We start from the raw sequence: 21171 nt of genomic DNA, 5'->3' as shown, positions 1-21171 counted from the left end.
AGGGAGGACAGGTGGGTGGGTGGGTGGTGGGCAAACAGACACGCCGACAGATGACAGAGAGGTGGATGGATGGGTGGGAACACTTCCCTTCTGGGTGGTGGGTTTGGGTTTTGGTGTTTTTTCTATAGGCAGCTCCAGAAACTTAAGGATGGAGATTGAGCCAGGTCCCCACCTGCCAATCCCAGCCCACAGCCTAGGCTCTGCTCCCAGCCCCTGGAACTCACCCCACCCTCCCTCAGACCCAGGGACCTCAGCCCCCTCCCTCGTGGCTCTGTTCCCCTTACCAACAGCCCCAGACCCTCACCCTCCACACAGTGAAGCCCTTCAGTTTCTTTTCCTCCCAGGTTTGCCAGATGGATGCCAAGGCCTGTGCCTCCACACCATTCCAGAGCTGGGGCCCAGCCTTCTCTTCCAAAAACTTTCAGAAAAGAAACTCCCAAGAGCCCCTCCCCGAGCAGAAGAGAACTTTCTGGGGTGATGGAAACAGTGGTACCTGTGCTGTTCAATGCGGTTGGCACTCACCACCTGGGCACCTTGAGCCACACTAGAAATGGGGCTAATGGGACTAAACAGTTGAATCTGTGATTTTATTTCATTTTAATTAAAAAATTAAACAGCTACACGTGACCAACGGCGACTGCACCGGACAGCACAGTTCTAGGGCCTGTTCTCGCGGTGCCTGGCCTGGATCCTTCCTGCTGGTTCCAGAACAACCCCTATCCAGTGACAGCTGCTCTGTCTCTTCGCCCATCACATCTCGAAACAACAAAACAAAACAAAAAAACAACCCTCAATCCAAGTACTGATGTTATTCTTGCCTTTTATTCCAGCATCTCCCAGAGCTCCAATATGTACAGACTTTATACACATATAATATACACCATATATACGTATTTATATATATTCACACACCAGCCCACACACTCTCATACACTCACACACACGCACCCTTCCAGGAAGGGTGCGTGGCCGCCCCTGAGCCCCACTCGGGCCTGGACAAGAGGCACTGGGCTTGCCAGGCAATTGTGAGGTTTTGTGTTTTTTGCTTTTAAAAAGAAGGCCATCTTCTCCAGAGGTGTCCTCCCTCTCCCCAAACCCAAACCACTCTCCTAAACACTCTGAATTTTTTTCTTTTTTTTCTTAAAAAGGAAGAGGTTTTCCTCTGCCCTGCTCAGGTAGTTACCAGAGTTCCAGGCCCGTCCGCATGGCGCCATGCAGGTCCCTGGAAGGCATTGCCACCCAGTGCTCCCTGGGGACCCTGGACCGCTGGGAGGGTCCACAGCAGGCCGAGAGCCTGGCTTGGCTGCGGCCAGGCCTGCAGCTGCGCGGCCTGAGTGGGGGCTATAGCGTCAAGGGCACCTGCCAGATGAGGAGGGCGCTGTCCGTCTCCCCACACAGGGCTGGTTTCCCACTGCTGCCCGGGGCGCCGCCGAAGTTGCGGTAGCCCTGCCCTCCGGAGATGATAGCCACCGAGCAGATCTCCTTGCGGTGGGCGTCACGGGCACAGGGCCGGCTGCGCACCCAGACGTCGGGGTCATCAGCCATTTCGTAGATGGAGCCGTCCTCCTCACTGTGCTCCAGGGCTGAGCCGTCCGTGGGCTCCGGATCCCGCACAGAGAGCAGCGGGCCCGGGAGGTGGGCGGTAGAACGCAGGCGGTACTGCAAAAGGATGCCCTTCTTGCGGATCAGCTCTCGGCCCACGTGGCTCGCAGGCACGGGTGCTGGCTCATGAGCCTGACTGTCTGGCTTGTCCTCCTCGGCTTGTGGCCCCTCGGCCTCCTCCTGGTCACTCCGCAGGATATCGGGGGCCAAGATGCTGGAGGCCACGGCCAAAAAGGCTACAGGTCCACAGTGACCGTTGAGCGAGACCATGCCTTTCCCTGCAGGAAGAGGGCAGAGAGAAGGGGCCCAAAGGCCCAGAGTTTTAAAGACCCAACAGGTCTCTTGGAGAATTTCTGGGTTTTGTTTTTGTTTTTTTGTTTTTTTTTGGTTACTGCAATCTACGTTGTTATCTTCCCAGAAGGCCATGGGTCTGGGGGAGGGCTCTCAATGCTCCAGGGTTACTTTCTTTGGAGAACTGGAGCAGGGGAACACGAATGACTTTATAAACCACATGGGGAACCTCGGTGTGAAAGCACCCGCAGCTCCCTGCCTGAGCCATCCTCACATCTCTGTGCTTTTGCCCAAGCCATTGCCTCTGCCTAGAGAGCCTTTCCCATCCACCTAACTCTACAGCTCAGCCTTGAAGCCCAGCTCAGCTCCTCCACAGGGCACCCTTCTTGCCTTCAGCCATGAAGAAATGATCACTCCTGTCTCTATGCCCTACAGATTCCAGGACACCTGCCATCATAGCACCTGCTACCCTGACTACAAGCTGCCCCTACCAGACTCTCAGCATTTGGGGGCAGGGTCTCTGTCCAATGCATCCCTGCAACCCCAGGACCAAATTGACCTATGTGATAAAATCACGAAAATGGGAAATCTTACAATTTAGGAAGAGAGTCTTCTTTGGCAGAGAGGTTTGAGCTCCACCTGGGGCTGGTCTCCCTCAGGACTTCTCCCTCCCACTGCACTCAGCCCTGCCCTCCGGCAGCAGCTGAAAGAGGCCACTTCGTCATCACCCTCAGGACAGAGGCAGAGAGGGGCCCAGAGCTCTGGGGTCTTCCCTGATCCTGGACCCCAGTGCCACAGTCAGGGCAGCCCTCCCTCTAATCCATGCAAACACAGCTGCACATGGATCTCCAGCCCCAGGAGCCCTCAGATTTCTACCACTGGAGCCTGGACACTTTGAAGCTGCTGTGGGGAGGGGGCAGAAGGGGCCCAGCAGATCCTCTACCATTAGTTGTCTCAGCCAATCCCCAGACCATCTGGCCAATATGCCTACTGTGTCCATTGCTAGGTTAGGTAACTGAGACTCAGAAAGAAGACTCAGGAGACTGCAAGGCCAAGGTGATTTAAATCCACTGAGCCACAGTGCCACCTGCGATGACAGAGGACGTTAGAGAATGGACCCCCACCCCCGTATCAGAAGAGAGCGCAAACACCTGGGCACAAGATCCACCCTTCCCTGGCCGTAGGTAGCTGACTCCCCGGGCCCTGCGGGACTGGCTCCCAGAGCCTCACCTGTGATCTTAGGGATGCCTTCCAGCCGCGGCACAGGCAGCAGGACAATGACACCCTGGTCAGTGCCCACCCAGAGCAGACCCTGGCAGATGAGGAGGCTGGTGACACACAGGTGCTTCTGGCCTGCAGAGGGAGAAGTCAGCATGAGCGGTACATCCTCTTGGGGGGGGCGGGCAGTGGATGGGCGCCACGGCAGGTGAGAAAATGGCACAGTCTGGGCTCCTCTCCTGAGATAAGCAAGAAGCTAGACAGGGTTGTGATTAAGATCTGGGGCTTGGGAGGCTAACCCGGCTGGGGTCTGGCCCCTGGGTCCCCCAGCTGAGGGCTCCCCCGACGCAGCCTCAGTTTCCTCCTCTGTAAAGCGGGGCTGCCTTGAGGATGCTATGAGGGAAGGCCACGGTACCGGCCCATGTGAGCATGGCTGGCTTATCTTGGCACAAGGTGTGCACTAAGGGCCGCCCGTGCCAGGGACACAGCTGGCCAGCTGGGGCGTGAAGGGAGGCCTGGGAAAGTGGGGGTTTGAGGGTGAAGCAGATGGTGCAGACGGGATGCATGGGGAGGGGTTCAGGTGAGTTGGCAGTCTGTTGCAGCCCCTTGGTTTCCAGCCCGGGCTTAACATCTTGCCCACACGGGCCCTTCCTTTGGCGAGGGCAGTGTGCCCTGCAGCCCCTGGTCCCAACAGTGAAACGGGCACTCAGTGTCAGGCGCTAGCATGTTTCTGACGCCAGTCCACATCAGTTCTCATCCGGCTATCCCCGGGGCTGTCTCCTCCTTTTAGTGAGAACAGCAATAGCAGGGAAGGCGGGTCCCCCTGCTCTTCACAGGGAGGAAGCACAGTACGGGATGCACAGCATGGTGACTGCGAGCACAGCTGCGGGGCCAGGCGCTGGGTTCAAACCCCAGCTCTGCTACTTCCTGGCTCCATGTCCCGGGGCCAGAAACAAAACCTGTCTGTGGCATGGTTCCCTCGCTTGCAAAAGGCGACAATGATGATATTTCAAAGCCTTGTCCTGAGGAGTAAATGAGCCAATGATTGTAAATCACATAATCCAGTGGCTGGTACATGGCACTCACAGGTAGGGGCCGTCTGCCATCCTCGCTGCTGTTCCATTGCTAACAATTCCGGTCAACGGGAATGGGCATGAAGGAGGGGCTGGGAGCCCGCTCCTGCCCCTCCAAAGGGCCGTCTCACTTCTGGCCTGAATCCTTCTGCCCAAGGACAGGATTATTCTCTCCTCAAATTCAAAGTCATGCCATGACGTGAAGTGATGCTTAGAACAGGGGGTTCTCAAGCTGGGCATGCATCAGCACCACCAGGAGGGCTGATAACTGAGGGGCAAACCCCAGAGGTGAGCCCCCAAACTGCATTTCCAGCAAGTTCCCAGGTGATACCGATGCTGCTGGGCCCGGGACCACACTTTGAGAAATACTGCTTTGCAGTTTCCAAAGCACTTCGTATACCTGCCCTAGCCTGACATCAGCCTTGCAACAGCCGAGAGGTACGCAAGACCCGGATGCCGTGCTCATTTTCCAGACAAGGATATTAAGGTCCAAAGAGGTCACCCAGCTGGTGAGTGCGGGGTGGGGAGTGGGGAGGAGCAGAGCTCAGGCCTCTGCCGCTTCTCACAGCCTGATGCTTTCACTGCCTGTCTACTCGAGCAAATTACTTGAGTTCCATACCTGTAGGTGTATGGGCTTCCTCTGCAGAGCAGGGTCTCAGAGCAGAATGGTGTGGCTCCATGGTCACCCCAGAAGGAAGGTTACTGTCTTGGGGTTCACACAGCATTTCCTAACACACTGGTCTATACCATCACCCGTCCATTCACTCGGCCCCCCAGCACATCCCCAGGACCTACTGTGTGCAGGACGCTGCACTTGGTGCTGGAGGCACAGGGGGAACCACGCACACAAAGTTCTGCTCCTAAGGAGCAAACGTTCTAGAACTTTCTACAATAATGGAAAGGCTCTCTACCACACTGTCCAGTTTGGTAACCATTAGCCACATATGGCTACTGACACTTGAAATGTGGCTATTGGGACTGACGGGCTGAGTTTGTAATTTCTTTTAATTTTAATTTTAATGGTAGCTACTGTACTGATGCAGCCCTGGGAGGGGAAAGAGGAAAAGAAAACAGAAACAAGGAATATAGCTACCAGGCAGAGGAGTGAAACGGGGCAGTGAGGCAGAGAGCGGGTGGGAGGATGCCAGGGTTTTGTGCCTTACTCTGTTTCCTGGGGGGATGGGGAGGCTGCATCCAATGACAAGGAGGCGGCAGCCAAGCCAAGGCCCAAGCGAAAGCCCTGGAGGCGGCACGTGCAAAGGCCCTGTGACGAGATGAGCTCGCAGTCTGTGGAGGACTGAGCCAGTGCAGCTTGGGGATGAGGGCTCTGCGAGACAACGGGGGGAGGGTCAGAAGAGTGGATGGGCCAGGGCTAGGGCTTTGACTGTTCATTCCGAGCGTGATGAGGTGCCACTGGCAGGTCTAAGCAGGGGGGTGATGCACCTGGATTTTAGAGGAGCATGTTAGCTGCAATGAGACGGAGGACTAGGGTGATGGGGGGAGCAAGGAGACCAGCAAGGCAGGGATGGTGGCATCTGAGACACGGTGGTGGCAGGGAGATGGTGAGAAACCAACAGGTTAGAGACAGACCTGCTGACAGACTGACGGGGAGTGGGGAGGGGAGAGGAATCAAGGACAGTTCAGAGTTTTTTGTCTCAAGCAGCTGGGTGCATGGCAGTGCTGTGGACCGAGACCAAGGAGGAGCAGGCTTGGAGCAGGAGTCCAAGTTCAATACCGGATGTCGTTTGAGACGCACATTAGATACCCAAGTGGAGCTGTCAGCAGGCAGCGGGATATAGGAGTCTGGCGACATGATGCAAACTCAGCGAGTCTTATTCATAGTGTTGATTCAATGTGGAAATGGAAGCCACAGTGGGAAAAAAGCCAGTTTGTCAGGGGCTATTTCACAAACAGTATCTGGGTTTGGGGGAGCTGGGACTCTTCCCCACATCCTCATCAATTCAGAGAGTGTAGGCTCCCAACCACTAGGACAGCCTCAGAGGACAGTCCAGCCGCGGGTGATTCTAGCCCTCGTGAAATCAGAAAGTGCAGGAGGCTCTCACGTCACCACCTATCTTCTCTTCTTGGCTCTGCTCAAGGTCTGTAATTCCTCTATTTCTCCCTTTGCTCATTTACTGTTTGCCTTCCCAAATGTAAGCTTCCTGAGGGCAGCAGCTTATCTGTGTCTCAAAGTTGATTCCCTAGCTCCTGGCCGAATACCCTGGTTCACGGTAGACACTCGAAAAGGACCTGTGAGTTCAGATCTGGAGAACAAACTAGTGGTTTCCAGTAAGGAGAGGGACCGGGGGTGGGGCAGGACAGAGGAAGGGGATTAGAAGGTACTAGCTACCAGATATAAAATAAATATGCTACAAGGATCTATCGTACGACACACGGAATATAGCCAATATGTCATAGCAACTATAAATGGGGTATAACCTTTAAAAATTGTGAATCACTGTTGTACACCGGAAACTTATATTGTAAATCAACTGTACCTCAATAAATATTTTTTAAAAGGACCTGTGAGTAAATGAGTGAATGAGAGAATGAATGAATGAAAGCAGAGAAGTGAGTAAGGACACAGGTGTTGCTGTCACTTACCAGCTGCGTGAATCAACAAGCCACTGTCTCTCGTTGTTCAATGAGTATTACAAACGTCCCTTGCTCGATTTTATGATTATTAGCAATATTATATATGTATATATACACAGGGAGTATGTATATAAATATATATGTCTATACACACACTATAATATATACACACAGTGGAGCACAGCTCTTGGCCCATAATATATAATCAAAAAATGGAGGCTATTAGGACAATATTTGTGATTATTAAAAGGACCTAGTCTCTTGGGATCAGCTCCATCAGAGCCAGAAACCCACAAAAATAATAAAAGCCAAGAGAGGGAGCAGTGGCAAATGTTCCATCTCACACGCCTCCCCTCCTTTTCCAGGGCCCCTGAGGCCTCAGGACCAGCAGGAGACCATTTCCTGATGCCCCTGCCTCCCCTCGGCCCCCACTGGACTGCAGAAACCTGGCAAACAAAAGGAAGGCAGCGAGAAACCAAATGAGATGGCGGAATGGAGAAATGACTTCATCTGCAGACCTCATGCCGAGGCCCTTCCTCCTCCCACTCTGCCTCGAGGAAAAGAACAAGGCCCTTCACAAACAGAACGAAAGGAAAAAAGAAAGTCTAATGGTGGATAAATATTTTATCACAGAGACTTAATGCAGCAGCGTTCAACTCACCCAAGCCATCTATCTGGAGATATACAACTTTAAAAAGCTCAGGCTCCCAGAGAACATTTTATTAATGATCTGTCTAGTTAAGAGGAGGAGGGAGTTTAGGTTCAAAAATGCATTAATTCCAGTTGGGGACGCGAGTGGAGGAAAGGGGTCGGGGAAAGGAAGCGTGATGAATTTTTAACATGCCCTTAAAACATATCCGCACTTAGAGGAGGAACAAATTTATCAGTAATTACACAATTATTTCATTTGGTGGGATGGGGGAAGAAAAAAATACCTAAAAGCCTTTTTAAAATATCTCTAATAAAGAATTTAAGAATCCTGCTCTTTTCTTCTGCCGGGGCACAGTGTAGGGTGGATTTGATGCCCCCCTCCACCCGGGGCTGGCTCCTCTTGGGCTCACGGTGTCCCGGCCAGCAGGGGCCCGGGCTCCCCAGTGTTAGGAAAGGTCAGGCCTGGGGGAAGGAGGCCCAGGACAGTAACTCCTCGGGACCTTTGGGAAGCCCTGAACGCAGGAAGCTCAGCCTCCACTCTGACGTGTCCAGGGCCCAGCTCCGGGAGGTCGGGCAAGCGGACAGGTGGCTTCTGTCTGTGCCGATGTGGTGGGAGGGGCCCTGACTGGAGGGTTGGGGGGTGATGCACGGCCGAAGGGGACCAGTGCAATGAGGGGCAGGGACTGCCATGAAGATAATGATGGTGGACGATACCATCACGCACTGGAGCCGGGGACCGTGGGGCGCTGTCCTCACCACCTCAGGTAAGGCCCACACCTGCCCTGAAAGGCGGGGACGAAAGGTGGGAGAGGCTCCCCACTTGCTTCCGGTCACAGAGCTGGAAGGCGGCAGAGCCAGGATCCCAGCAGGGCCTGTCTAACTCCGGGCTCTGGTCTGCCCTACGAGCTCCGACTCAGATCTCCAGCCCTCGCTGTACAGATGGGGAAACGGAGGCCCGGGAAGGGGGAGGCCACCCAGTGAGAGAGCTGTGATTCGGGTCCTGGCTCTGGCCCCTCAGCGGAGTGACCTGAGGCCAGTTATTTAACCTCCTGAGCCTCCGTTTACCTGCTCATGAAAGCCAATGTCCTTTCTTCTTTAAGGGTAACTGCAAAGAACAAGTCAAGACAGTGGACGTGAAAATGCATCTTAAACCCACAGTGGGGTCGGAGTTGTGCAGCGGGAGCCTGCTGGGCTTCCACCTGCAGTGGCTCTGTCCACAAAGCCTGCCTCTGACTGCGTGATCAACTTGATTCTTTCTCTACTCTCCACCATCCCCACAGATAGACTGAGAAGATGCAAAAGGCCCATAAGATTATCTATTTCTTCCACTGTTCCACTAGCTTGAAATAACTTAGCTATCGGCATAAATGTGGAAATATTTCTGTGATACTGAGAAACTTTTATTGTAGTTAAAATAGATTTACCTCATATATAAATACTATGAAAGACAATGAAACTAAAGCTAAAAAAAGGAAGGAAGGGAGTGAGGGAGAGAGGGAGCGAGGAAGGACCCATAACATAGGTCTCCCAAGCCCCTACCCCAGACCCCAGGAGCAGGTTAGGAAGCCGTTTATTCTCCTCATGGATGCCCCAGACCTAGGCAAGGCGTTTTCCCATGCCTGACGCCATTTATCCTGAGCCAGGAACCACTCTCCATCCCACAGAGGGACCAGAGGCTCCAGGAAGCAAAGAGACCTGCCAAGACCCGACAGTGGCCAAGCCAGGACTCTGGCCACCTCTGAAAACATCTCTTCCCCTGTTACGCCCAGCGGGACTCTGAACTGAGTCCGACCTCATGTGACTCCCTGTCCTGCCTCTGGCCACTTTACCCTGATGAACAAACCTCAGTCTCTGCATCTGTAAAATGGGGACAGTGAGCTCCTGTACGTAAAGCCCTTGGGACCTAGCTCACTGTAGGGCTCCTGGCAGGCTGGCAGCCACGAGGTACTATTGCTGTTGTTGTTGATCTTGTTGTTAGTAACCAGCCCCCACTCCACCCCCTTGGCCGCTTCCAGCCTCTGCCATGGCCCATCTGCCGAGCCCCTCTCACAATCAGCTCCAGGTTCAGCCTGCCACGCCTCTCTGTTTCCCTGGCCCTGGGGCCCTTCGGTGCCCCCAGCTGCTGCACCCAGCCCAGTCGGCTGAGCTTGAACAGGACAGTCCCCACACCCTCCCAGACCAGCCCCGGGTCAGGGCAAGCCCTGAGGGCTGCTCTAAAGCCCGCTGGGGGTAGGGATGGACCCTGAGCACATGTCTGCCCTGGCTCCCAGCACAGCCCACAGGGATCTGGGCGGCAACTGGGGCAGCAGACAGTATGGGAGATGCCTGGAGCCGATTCTACGGAAGCCTCAGCAGATGCCGGGTGGCAGCGGGGGTGCTAGGTGAGCTCAGATCTTAATCCTCTCCGTGGGTCTCACAAACAGCTCTGCAGGAGGAAGCACGGGCCCCAAGGGGATGATGTCCAAGGTCTTCACCCTCCCCTTGCCCCAAACCTGAAGGCAAACTAAGGGGGACAATTGCCTTTCTTTAAAAACCTCTAAGGAGAGCTTCCCTGGTGGCGCAGTGGTTGAGAGTCCGCCTGCTGATGCAGGGGACACGGATATGTGCCCCGGTCCAGGAAGATACCATGAGCCACGGAGTGGCTGGGCCCGTGAGCCGTGGCCGCTGAGCCTGCGCGTCCGGAGCCTGTGCTCCGCAGCGGGAGAGGCCACAGCGGTGACAGGCCCGCGTACCTCAAAAAATAATAATAAAAAAAATAAAAATAGAAACCTCTAAGGAAAGAGACCCTTAGTTGACCTTCTCTCTTTCCCTTAGCCTTATTCTGAAGGTGATTTGAGGCAGAACTGGGTTTTTGGTCAACCTGAGGAGCGGGAGGTATAGATGAGCCTGGCTTCCTGCCCAGCGTGGCTTTTTAGCGGCCGCCTGACTTGGGGGAGTCCCCTAAGCTCAGAGCCTGACTTCCCACGAGCCCCCGTCTGCTGTGCTGTGATGACAGCCAGAAGGGCTTTGGAAGGACAGGCCTGGGTTCGAATCCTGAGCCCACTGCTTCCCCTCTGGTAGGCCCAGTTTTCAAGGCTGACGAAAGGCTGCCTCAAGGGTTAATGAGATGGGCTGGGCTGGCCGTGGAAACTGCTTCCCGGATGTCTGCTCCCTCCCTCCCTTCACAGCCCCAGGACAGCAGGGCACGACGGCCCAGCAGCAGCCTCACCTGGCAGCAGGAAGGTGGTCCTGGTGGCGATGTTGATCTCCTGCAGATGCTCCAGCGTCTCCGTGTGAAAGAGGCGGATGGAGGAGCCGGAGGAGAAGGCCATCCAGACGCCGCTGCCCGCCTTTACCATGTGTGTCACACTCACGGCCGCGTCCTGGTGTGCCTCGAAGCTTTGCTGCGGTACAGAGGGAGGGCTGTCAGTGCTGGGCGGGGCCGGCCAGCGAGGCCTCTGGGAGCCAAGCTAACCCGGCCTCTGCCTGAACCCAAGTCAGAGGGAAGAAACCTCAGAAGCCCGGCAGTGCTGTGTCGGTAAACATTTTAACAACGGGAGGGGGGAATCCTGGTGTGTTGTGTCTGCTGATTCCCGTGGTGTAAATACTTCTAACATGGCCCATCTCAAGCTACCCACGTGACAGCACCGAACGTGGAGCAAGGGAAGACAAGCGCACACCAGGCTCTACCATGACGCTGATGCAAGGGAAAGACAGAGCTGCAAGTCTACGGAAGAGGAAGTGACAGCTTACGTATATAATCTAAAGGTCTGAAGGCACCAACAGAACAGAACTCTCGGGGAAGGCAGGTGGGTGGTGTGAGCCAAACCCTCATCTTCACTGCAGGGAGGCAAGACATTATGTCCAAAAACTGATAAACCCAGAAACAGTGGAGCACACAACTGAGTCACAAGAAAAGTGCCCGGTGGATTAAAAACAGAACAGGTGAAAGTATTTTCTTCCAGGAAGCAGGACTGGAGACGGGGAGTAGGAAGGGCCTTTCCAGATAAACCATTATGTGCTATTTGATTTTTTCTTTACAGTTTTAAATAAAATTTTGATCTTTAATAAAAAAGGGCTTCCCTGGTGACACAGTGGTTAAGAATCCACCTGCCAATGCAGGGAGACACGGGTTTGAGCCCTGGTCCGGGAAGATCCCACGTGGTGCATAGCAACTAAGCCCGTGTGCCACAACTACTGAGCCTGCGCTCTAGAGCCCATGAACCACAACTACTAACGCCCGCGCGCCTAGAGCCCATGCTCCACAACAAGAGAAGCCACCACGATGAGAAGCCCGCACACAGCAACGAAGAGTGGCCCCCGCTCACCGCAACTAGAGAAGCCTGTGCACAGCAACGAAGACCCAACACAGCCAAAAATTAATTCATTAATTAATTTAAGAAAAAAAAAAAAAAACTCTTACAAAGAGAGGAGATAAACATCAGGCTTCCCATCTACTGCCAGAGAAAGTCTAAGTTCCTTAGCTGGGCTTTCCAGGCCTCAGCTCTGCCCCAACTCCCACCTCTCCTGGCAGGCTCCCTATGCTCCAGGCCAACCAGAGCCCGGGCCTGGAGGGTGCTCAGGACGCACTATGCGACCACGCCTCTGCCCTCGAGATGGCCTGTCTGCAGTGTGCACCACCCACTGCCCTCCTGGGAAAAGCTTTTCACCATCCTCAACCGTGAAGCCCACTCCAGCCACCGTTGCACCGGCCACTTCTTCTGCCTGCCACATTCCAGCCTGACAACATCTACTCCACTCTGGCCCTGCTCGGCTGCCTCCCACACCGGTCCAGGCCCGTCAACACCCTCCCTGTTCAGCATAGGGCCCACTGCACAGTGAAATCTGGTCAAAGAGCGAATGGATGGATGCTTGAATTCCAGCCATGACATTGAGTTGTTACTTAAGCATCGACAACCCCAGCGCACCAGGCTAGATAGAGGCCCAAGCACTGGGGACAGTCAGGTAACTCTGGTGCACCCACCCGGTGGACTGTCCTACATCTATTCAACGTCATGTTTACAGAGACTGTGTGATGAACGTAGAAGAATGTGAATGTTATAGCAGTAATTGCAAAAAGAAACAAAAGCAAAAGCCCACATTCAACACTGGGGGAGGGGAAGGGGCAGGAGAGGTGAAACCTGCGCACTGAGGATTATCCCAGGGCCGTACCTGCTGATTTTCCTCCTTTCCAATTGTCTGATTTTCCTTTTTTTTTTTTTTTTTTTTCTTTTTCTATAAAGAGCAGATCTTGGGTGGAAGCCCAGGACAGCAGGAGGTGTTGGCCAGAACATCAATGTGGAATCAGGCCTGCGGTTAAACCTCATTTCCTCAATAACTTCCCAGGTCTGGGCCTCAGTCTCCCCATTTGTAGATGGAGGTTGGCATGAGAGTTATAGGGACTCCTGGGTGAGGGATAGCTTAGCACAAACCCAGTTCCTAATATGGCCTCATTCATCCAACAGATGTTCTTGAGCCCCTACGATATTCCTGGCGTGGGTCTAGGTGCTGGGAATATAGTGATGAACAAGATAAACAAGGGGCCCACACAGTTAAAACAAATAAAGATTACTCCCAATGGTAAAAATACTGGGTGCCAATAAGATTGGGTGACCAGAGAAAGTCTCTCTAGGAGGTAGTATTTGTCAGAGATAATAAAAATGTGAAGGAATCAGATCTGGGATGTGGGAGGGGGGAGGGGAGAGCATGTCAGGCAAAGGGTACAGCAAGTGCAAGAGCCCTGGGGCAGGAATGAACTTGCCGTGTTTGAGAAACAGAAAAGTGGTCAGTGTTGGGGAGCACGGTGGCAAGACAGAGGTGGGAGAGGTGGGAGAGGGGGTCAGGGGCCAGATCACAGCCCTGAAGTGCACGGCGAAGAGTTTAGATTGTATTCAAGTGCGGGAGGGGGCTGAGCCTGGTAAGTGACAAGTTCAGGTTTACCTTTGAAAGAAGTTCAGTTCGAGGGCTGTGTGGTAGCGGGCTGGAATTCTGGGCCTTGCGTGGGCTTAGCCAGTGACAAGTGGCAATAAAAGGACTCGGTTTCTTTTGCCGCTGTCACACCAGCCCCGGCTCAACCCCAACTCTATCCCCGTTCAAATCACTGGAGGTTTCCCACCGAGATAAAGAAGCTGGGGCAGGGGGCTCTCCATGGGGAGCCAAGCCAATGAACTCAGTGCTCACTCCCGATCAGAACACGGGGCCCAGGCTTCCCTGGTGGTGCAGTGGTTAAGAACCTGCCTGCCAATGCAGGGGACAAGGGTTCGAGTCTTGGTCTAGGAAGATCCCACATGCCGTGGAGCCACTAAGCCCATGCGCCACAACTACTGAGCCTGCGCTCTAGAGTCCGCGTGCCACAACTGCTGAGCCCATATGCTGCAACTACTGAAGCCCGTGCACCTAGAGCCCATGCTCCGCGACAAGAGAAGCCACCGCAGTGAGAAGCCCGCACACCGCAAGGAAGAGTAGACCCCGCCCGCCACAACTGGGGAAAGTCCGCGCACAGCAACGAAGACCCAACGCAGCCAAAAATAAATAAATTAAAAAAAAAAAAAAAAAAAGAGAACACGGGGCCCCGTGGAGGGCAAGGCTGTGAGACGGCTGATGAAATGGCTTTTTCTGAGCCAGTCCCTGCAGGCTGAGCTCTGCGGTCCAGGTGGGGTGGCCTGACGGACGGGCTGGGGGGGCAGGAAAATGCAGGGCCCCAGAGGAAGGGCCCCGGGCTGCTCTTGGGAGGCAGGGTCCCAGCACGCAGCTCACCCCTGATGGGGGGGCCCCTCGAGCAGAAGCTGCAGCTCCCTCTGGGGCAGGAGTGCCTCATCTCCTTCAAAGTGGGCGCTCCAGTGGTGAGGAGGGGGTCGCCCATCAGGCCGGGCACACTCAGAGGGCAGGGAGCGATTTCCTCCCTCAGACTGGGGGCTCAGACTAGGGCCTCCCGGGGGGCTGTCTCTGGTGCTTCTTCCTTGGCTCCCCTCCCGTGCCCCGGTGAAGGCCCGGGCGCTGGAGGCTCAGCCAGGCAGCCCTGGGATGTGGGGAGAGGACCGGCCCCCTCACAGCCTCCACAAAGCCGGGCTCAGTCTATGCAGCACAGGGCAAGGGGGGGCACGTCCAAGTCTCCGGCCTTTCGCTCCGCAGTCTACTGCCCACTGCCCCGGCAGTGCTGGCCGGCAGCTCCTTTCCGGAGAGAAGCTCTCCTTCAAGGAAAGAAACCGCTGCTGGGGGTGAGGGGTGGTTATCTTCCTGCACCAGCCTGCATTCAGCTTTCCTAAAGGCTCAGACCCAGGCCGAGCCCATGGTTACAACAGGACACCCCCCCGAGGCGGGCCTTGCTGGGAGAGTCCAGCCGAGGGACCACCAACCCCCATCACAGATGAGACCCTGAGGCCGGATCCGCAGTCCCGCAACGCCCGCCGTCAACGAGCAGATGGCTGAACGGATGGGGCAGCGGGATGGAAGGGGCACCCAACGTGCCTCGTCTGCAGACTTTCCCAAACACCGGCACGCACGTATTTGCACATGAAAGCACAGACACATAGATACCAACAGGAAGATGTGCGCAGGCTCACACACATGCAGCAGACTCCTGCCCGGCTCCCGAAGGAAGGTCAGAAGCATTTCCTGCCTCCGAAAAAGCCAAACCGCACTACAACCGAGAGACCTGGGCCCACGGAAAACTGCACCTGAACCTGCGTGCTGCCGCCAGACTCTCATTAGAAGAGAACTCAGGGCTTCCCTGGCGGCGCAGCGGTAGAGAGTCCGCCTGCCGATGCAGGGGACACGGGATCGTGCCCCGGTCCGGGAGGATCCCACATGCCGCGGAGCGGCTGCGCCCGTGAGCCATGGCCGCTGAGCCTGCGCGTCCGGAGTCTGTGCTCCGCAACGGGAGAGGCCACAACAGTGAGAGGCCCGCGTACCGCAAAAAAAAAAAAGTCAGCAGTGGACATCCTGGCTCATTTCTCCAGAGGCATAACACGTCTGTCTCCAGGCCCAAAGGGCTTTGCCCAAGGCCTGTGCAAAGCTGCCAGGTCCAATGGTAAGGCGAGTGGGGGTGAGGGCAGGGATAGGTGTGAACAGGGGCAGCTCCAGCCTCCACCCCTCACTCCTCAGTTATTCCTGGGCTGCCAGGACCCCTCCCAGCACCAGGAGCCTGCTGGAGGAAGCCGGGTCTGGGGCACTGGGGCTGGGCCTCCTGGGCACGCAGGGCAGGGGTAGGTGGCACCCCGGCATTGTGGGTCCCCCAGGAGGGCGGAGGGAGCTGAGCACAGCACCCCTGGGTGGGAGCAGGCGGCAGTGAGGCCCAGCCCTGGCTGACACTGGGTTCGGGGCTGACAAGCATGCATCTCATTTTGTTTTCCAAACATGGGGTGTTTGCCTGCCCAGAGCCGCGGAGGCTATCAGCTTATCAAGCTCTCCTCTCCTCCCAACCAGGATCAGGTGAAACACTGCCCACCTGGCACCCCAATTCCAGGCCATGGCTCCCCATTCTCACCTCTGGACCCCTCCTCTAAAACCTGGCCAGCCTGGGGGGCCCAGGAGTGGGGGGACCACCTTACCATCTAAGAGGCCTCTACCCCCTGTCCCTGAAGAAGGCCCCCTGCCCCCCTGCACAACCCTCCTCTGGGCCCCAGAAGGCCTGATACTTCCTGCCCACTCGGCCCCTATGGTCCAGGCATGGCTATTTACCGGCTGCTTACCTTGCACCAGGAGCTGCTCTGTTAGGATGATAGTCTGGACAAGAGGTGTGCACACAATGGCCCTCAGGCTACACCAGCCTGCCGCTGGTTTTGGTGAATCTAGTTTTATTGGAACATGGTCACACCCACATAGAAAAGAATCCATTCAAGTAGGTTGGGAACTCAGCACTCTGACTACACAACCTTGGTCCTTGTTCAAGGACAAAAAGATCCACAGAAAAAATCCTGAACTTTACTTAGTAAGCTTGGTGGTGGTAATGGAACAGGCACAGTGATTCTGACACTACACAGCGTGACTGAAGTACACTGATGTTATTATTGGGAACCAGGGTAAACAGCAAGAGTCAAGTGTAGAGTGAGAAGTTAGGGTAGAGCTCTATGACCTTGGACTTGAATTAGAGGTATCAGTATGAACTTGAGATTTTTCTCCTGGCTCTGTCCACTGAAAGTGTCTGGAAGCAATGACACCCCGGCAGCAGGGAGCACACCACTTCTTGATTTCTAAACACCATTCCCCACGAAAGGGAACCCTGGAGAAATGGCTGATAAGAGCAGGGGAAGTACCAGATGAGCCTAGAGCTTCTCTAGAGGCAGACAAGCAAGGAAGTGCTCAAGAATGATGAGGAAGTGTCCACAGGACCCAGAACCCAGCACCAAGGGGCCCCTGGTGTGCAAATCGGAGACAATTTGAACATCAAAAGTAATAACAATGGTCCTGGATGACAGCACACTGGATTTTAAAAATACTCTTTGAATTTGCAGTAGCAATAAAGGAGGAGGGTTAAGTGGGAGGGGAGGAAACTCCTCTTTAAATAAAGTTCGTAGTGAAAATTCACTGAGGAACAGGATATTCTCCCATTTTCCAAGAATCCCCCACAGTAATTACAAAGGAAAACTGGTACCTTTACGATGGAGAGACCTGGCAGACTCCCACCTTAACCAAGTGATGAAGGATGGGACCAGCCTGCATTTCCCGCCTCCCCAGGGATTCGATAGGAAGGCATGGCTTCCTGCACCGAATCTGGCCAAATACTCCAATCTCATCAGGAGGAAACAATGGGGCAATTCCAGCTGGTGGGACCTATGAAAAGACACTGGCTTAGATCTCTCAAAAAAGTCACTATCATGGAGACCAAAAAAAAAAAAAAAAAAAAAAAGGAGAGGAATTATTCTAGATTAAAAGGAGACAAAAGAAACATGACAACCAAATGCAAAATGTGTTCCCAGCTGGATGCCAGAGGTGGCAACGGGCAGTAGCTATATTTTGAAGACAACTGGGAAAACGGGCCCATGGTCGGTAGATTGATGGGCACGGTTATGCTACTGAGGTTATATAAGGGAGCCCAGCTGAAGTATTTACGTATGAAGGGCAATGATGTCTGCAACTAGCTTTTAAGTGAGTTAGCCCCAAAAGGTGTGTGTGTATATGTATAATATGGGAAGAAAATTATGGTAAAATGTTAACAGTTGGTTTACTAGGTGAAGACAATTTGTGCATTCATTGTACTATTCTTTCAACCTCCTGTAGTTTGAAATATTTTAAATTAAAAAGTTGGGAGTCAGGGGAGTAAAGTTATTTTTCAAAAGAAAAGGTTGGGGCTTCCCTGGTGGCGCAGTGGTTGAGAGTCCGCCTGCCGATGCAGGGGACACGGGTTCGTGCCCCGGTCCGGGAAGATCCCACATGCCGCAAAGCGGCTGGGCCCGTGAGCCATGGCCGCTGAGCCTGCGCGTCCGGAGCCTGTGCTCCGCAACGGGAGAGGCCACAACAGTGAGAGGCCCTCATACCGCAAAAAAAAAAAAAAAAATGGTTGGTCGCTGGAGGGGAGGGCCCGGGCCTGACTCCCGGCTCCCAGCTCATCTCTGGCAGGGTCACTGGGTCTCCTCTCTCATCTGCCAATGGAGATACAAGGAGAACCTGCCTTACGGGGAGCTGGGCAGTTCATGGGACGGGGCCAGCACACCGTAAGCGCCCCACGCACGCGGCTGTGGGCAGGAGCGGGTTGGGGAGCAGGGACAAGGCAGCGTCCTGCAGCCGCCCACGAAGCCCCGTCCCCTTCGCCCTCTCCCAGCAGCCTCACAGCAGCCCTGCGGCAGACATTTGCTCAGAGGGTCTCAGGTGAGTAATCCCACCCCAAGTAGTGCTGACACAGCCCAGCCTCAGTCTTACAATATTTATGTGCCTCCAGGTGATGCTTCTGGGCCTGGTTTCCATAAATTCCTGGCGTGAGCAGCTCAGCACTCAAAGTCATTAGAGCTGCAATAACGCCACGGAGCCGGGAAGGGATGCTGGGGCCTTCGGGGGTCAGGGGCTGCCAAGGAAACGGCAGGAGGCTACCGCTCACTGGGCACCTACTGTGTGCCAGGCTCGCTGGGCACCTACTGTGTGCCAGGCCATACCACATCTGGTATTTCATCTTCCCAGAGGCCTTCACGAAAGAAGAGGGAAAGAGCTCAGAAGGGGACACGATGAGTCCAGGTGACCCGCCAGACACGGGCAGAGTTGGGGTGTGGGCCTGACCTGTGGACTCCAAGCTCCAGGCTTGCCCCCGACACCTTCATGCCAAGCTCCCCAGCAGGGTGTGGGCGTGAAGGGGCTCTTGCCTCCTACTCGCTGCTCGGTCACCACAATGAGCTGGCCTGGGAGGCCCGGTCATGGGCCAAGAGACCATCCACGGAGCGCTCACCAGCACTTTGCCAGCTCTGGCTCCGCTTAGTATCCCTGCAACCTGGGATGAGGACACCACCCTTCCATCCTCACCTAACAGGCAGGATGCCGACGCTTCGAGAAAGTGGCGTGGGGTCACTCTGCCAGCCAGGGGACAGGCTGAGGATTGAGACCCAGAGGTCATGCTCCAAGCCGCTGCACTGGGCAGGCAGAGGAAGTCTTTTAAAGACAATTAGGACACAACTCCCTTCCCTTATCTATCTTATTCTTACCAACATTTTACAGCTGAGAAAACAAATTGAGAGGCTGAGTGCCGTTCACAAAGTCACTGTGCTTGGGAAATGGGGGGAAAGCCAGGATTCCAGCTTAGAGTGACCCACTCGTCCCAGTTTGCCCAGAGAGACCCCAGTTGTAGCACTGGAAGTCCAACTCCTTGTCTGGACGAAACGGGACAGCTGGTCACCCTAATGGGACTCCAAAGCCTACATGTGACCTCTCAGCCATGGACAGACATCTTTGTGCGGCTCCGTCCAAAGCTTAACACTCTGCCTTCAGAATCGGACCTCCTCTAGCGGGGAGGCTTAAGATGTGGCATCCACCTCTACCTCTCACCAGCAAGTCAGTTAACACTTCTGGGTCTCAGTTTACTCATCTGTAAAGTGGGGGCGAGGCCATTCTTGTCTAGCAAGAGACTTAATCGGGTGCTGGGCTCTCCTGGCTCAGGGCCACCCCAGGAACCTAGAAGGGACAGAGGGAAGGATGACGTCTCTGCCCTAAGAGTGACAGCCGGTCCCAAACTTGTCTTCAACAACCCATTTTGGAATTGTGCAAAATTTGGTGTGTTTGGCGCATTTTTCTAGAAAGATGATCAATAGTTTTTACCAACATCTCAAAAGAGTCTGTAAACCACTCTTGCCCCCCGCCGCCAAGTTAAAAATTCCTGCACTGAAGCTTCTTTATCACTAGGCACTTAAGGAGGTGGGCACGGACCCTCCTTGCCACCCACCACACCCAGAGCAAGGCCCACAGAAACCGCCACTGCAGGGATGGTTGTCCTGCTGTGGCCACACCAACGTTTTGTCTTTGAAAACAAAACTTCAGTATCCCGTAATAAACTACAGTGGAAAAGAAAATAAAGCAACCAACCAAAAAAAACTAAACCAAACTGACATCCACCTGTGCATCTGGCTGAAAAACATCTCAAAGTGTGGGCTATAGATATTCTCCCCGTTAGTCCTATTTAATTTCCTTCTGTTTTCTTCAATTATACAAGTCAGCACATGCAATGCAGACACCTGAGGAGGGAGCCGGACTGCCGGCCACCTGGGGCCACCGAGCACCCTGGCTGTGGGTCTGCTCCAGCCTTGCTCTGGACTAGCAGGTACCAGGCTGCACCGGGGTCTGCCTGGTGCCTGTCCCTTCCCAGCACCACAGGGACCCCGGTGAAGACCAAGCAGGAGAGCCGGGGACGTGTAGCTCGGCACCTGTGTGCATCTGGGCCGCGCTCACCACAGCTCAGCTCAACACTGGGAGCCCCCGCCGGCCCCGAGATTTGGTGGGACCGCGCGGAGCCTCTGGTCAGATGAGGAAACCGAGACTCAGAAGGGGAGTGGCCTGTCCTGGCAGTAGTGGGGCCGAGCTCGGCTGCCTGGCTCACCTTCAGTGTGACATCACTGTGGCCTGAGGTCATCTTGTCACCTGCCTCCTGCTTTCGAGAGGTATTGAGGCCATGGGCTCAGGACCAGACCATCAGGGTCTGGGTCCCAGTTCCACTATTTCCTGCCTCGGTTTCCTCAACTTTAAAAGGGGGGGGGGGGTAATGAGGTGACCACCGGCATAAAACTGTTGTGAAGGTTATACGGGTTGCTACTCACAAAGAGCTCGGACCAGCCTCTAGGTGAGTCTCGATAAGCGTTAGCTCATGAGGGGGGGTCTCTGTCAGCCCCGTGACCCCCTCACCACACCCACACCAGAGCGGCAGGTCCATGGGGGTGGGGGCCGCTGCTGGAGCCCAGGGCCCTGCACAAGGACTGGAGCCCCAGCCAGTGCAACACCTGAGCTGGGGGCTGGAAGAGCCAGGGAAGAGGCAGCCTGGGTGGTCAGGCTGAAGCAGGGTCAGGTGTGATGGAGCTTTGCTCTAGAAAGAACCCCCGTGGTGGCTCAGCATTGCTTTCCAGCTCCAAGGGGCAGATGGCATTACACCTGCCGACCCTGCCCCGAGCGAGCCTGTGTGGTGCAATTGCAGGCACCCACCCAGCCCTCCACGGCCCCCACCCCTTCACACGGAATCTGCTCAGCACCTGTGGCACCTGCTTAACCAGAGGGGGGCCTCCTGCCTCGTGACGGCCTGGGCTCCAGATTCCCCTTGGGCCCAGCAGCAGAGGTGAGCAGGTTGGCCAAGGCGTCT

General features: G+C 55.0%; 1 protein-coding gene across 5 annotated transcripts in view; it reads right to left on the bottom strand.

The window, feature by feature from the left end:
• Positions 1–1341: 1341 nt before the first annotated feature.
• ARHGEF10L (Rho guanine nucleotide exchange factor 10 like) overlaps positions 1342–21171 on the bottom strand; it is a 109421-nt gene continuing 89591 nt past the window's right edge. For all 5 annotated transcript variants that reach the window (XM_065895797.1, XM_065895807.1, XM_065895816.1 and 2 more), the window contains 3 exons: positions 10639–10813; positions 3124–3246; positions 1342–1880 (listed from right to left, as the gene is read on the bottom strand). In XM_065895797.1, the coding sequence (XP_065751869.1) occupies positions 1342–1880; positions 3124–3246; positions 10639–10813 (837 nt within the window). The remainder of the gene's footprint in view (positions 1881–3123; positions 3247–10638; positions 10814–21171) is intronic.

Source organism: Phocoena phocoena, chromosome 1, assembly GCF_963924675.1.
Source record: "Phocoena phocoena chromosome 1, mPhoPho1.1, whole genome shotgun sequence".
Classification (NCBI taxonomy): Eukaryota; Metazoa; Chordata; class Mammalia; order Artiodactyla; family Phocoenidae; genus Phocoena; species Phocoena phocoena.
Note: the sequence above shows the minus strand (reverse complement) of the source record. Positions and strands in the feature narration are given on the sequence as shown.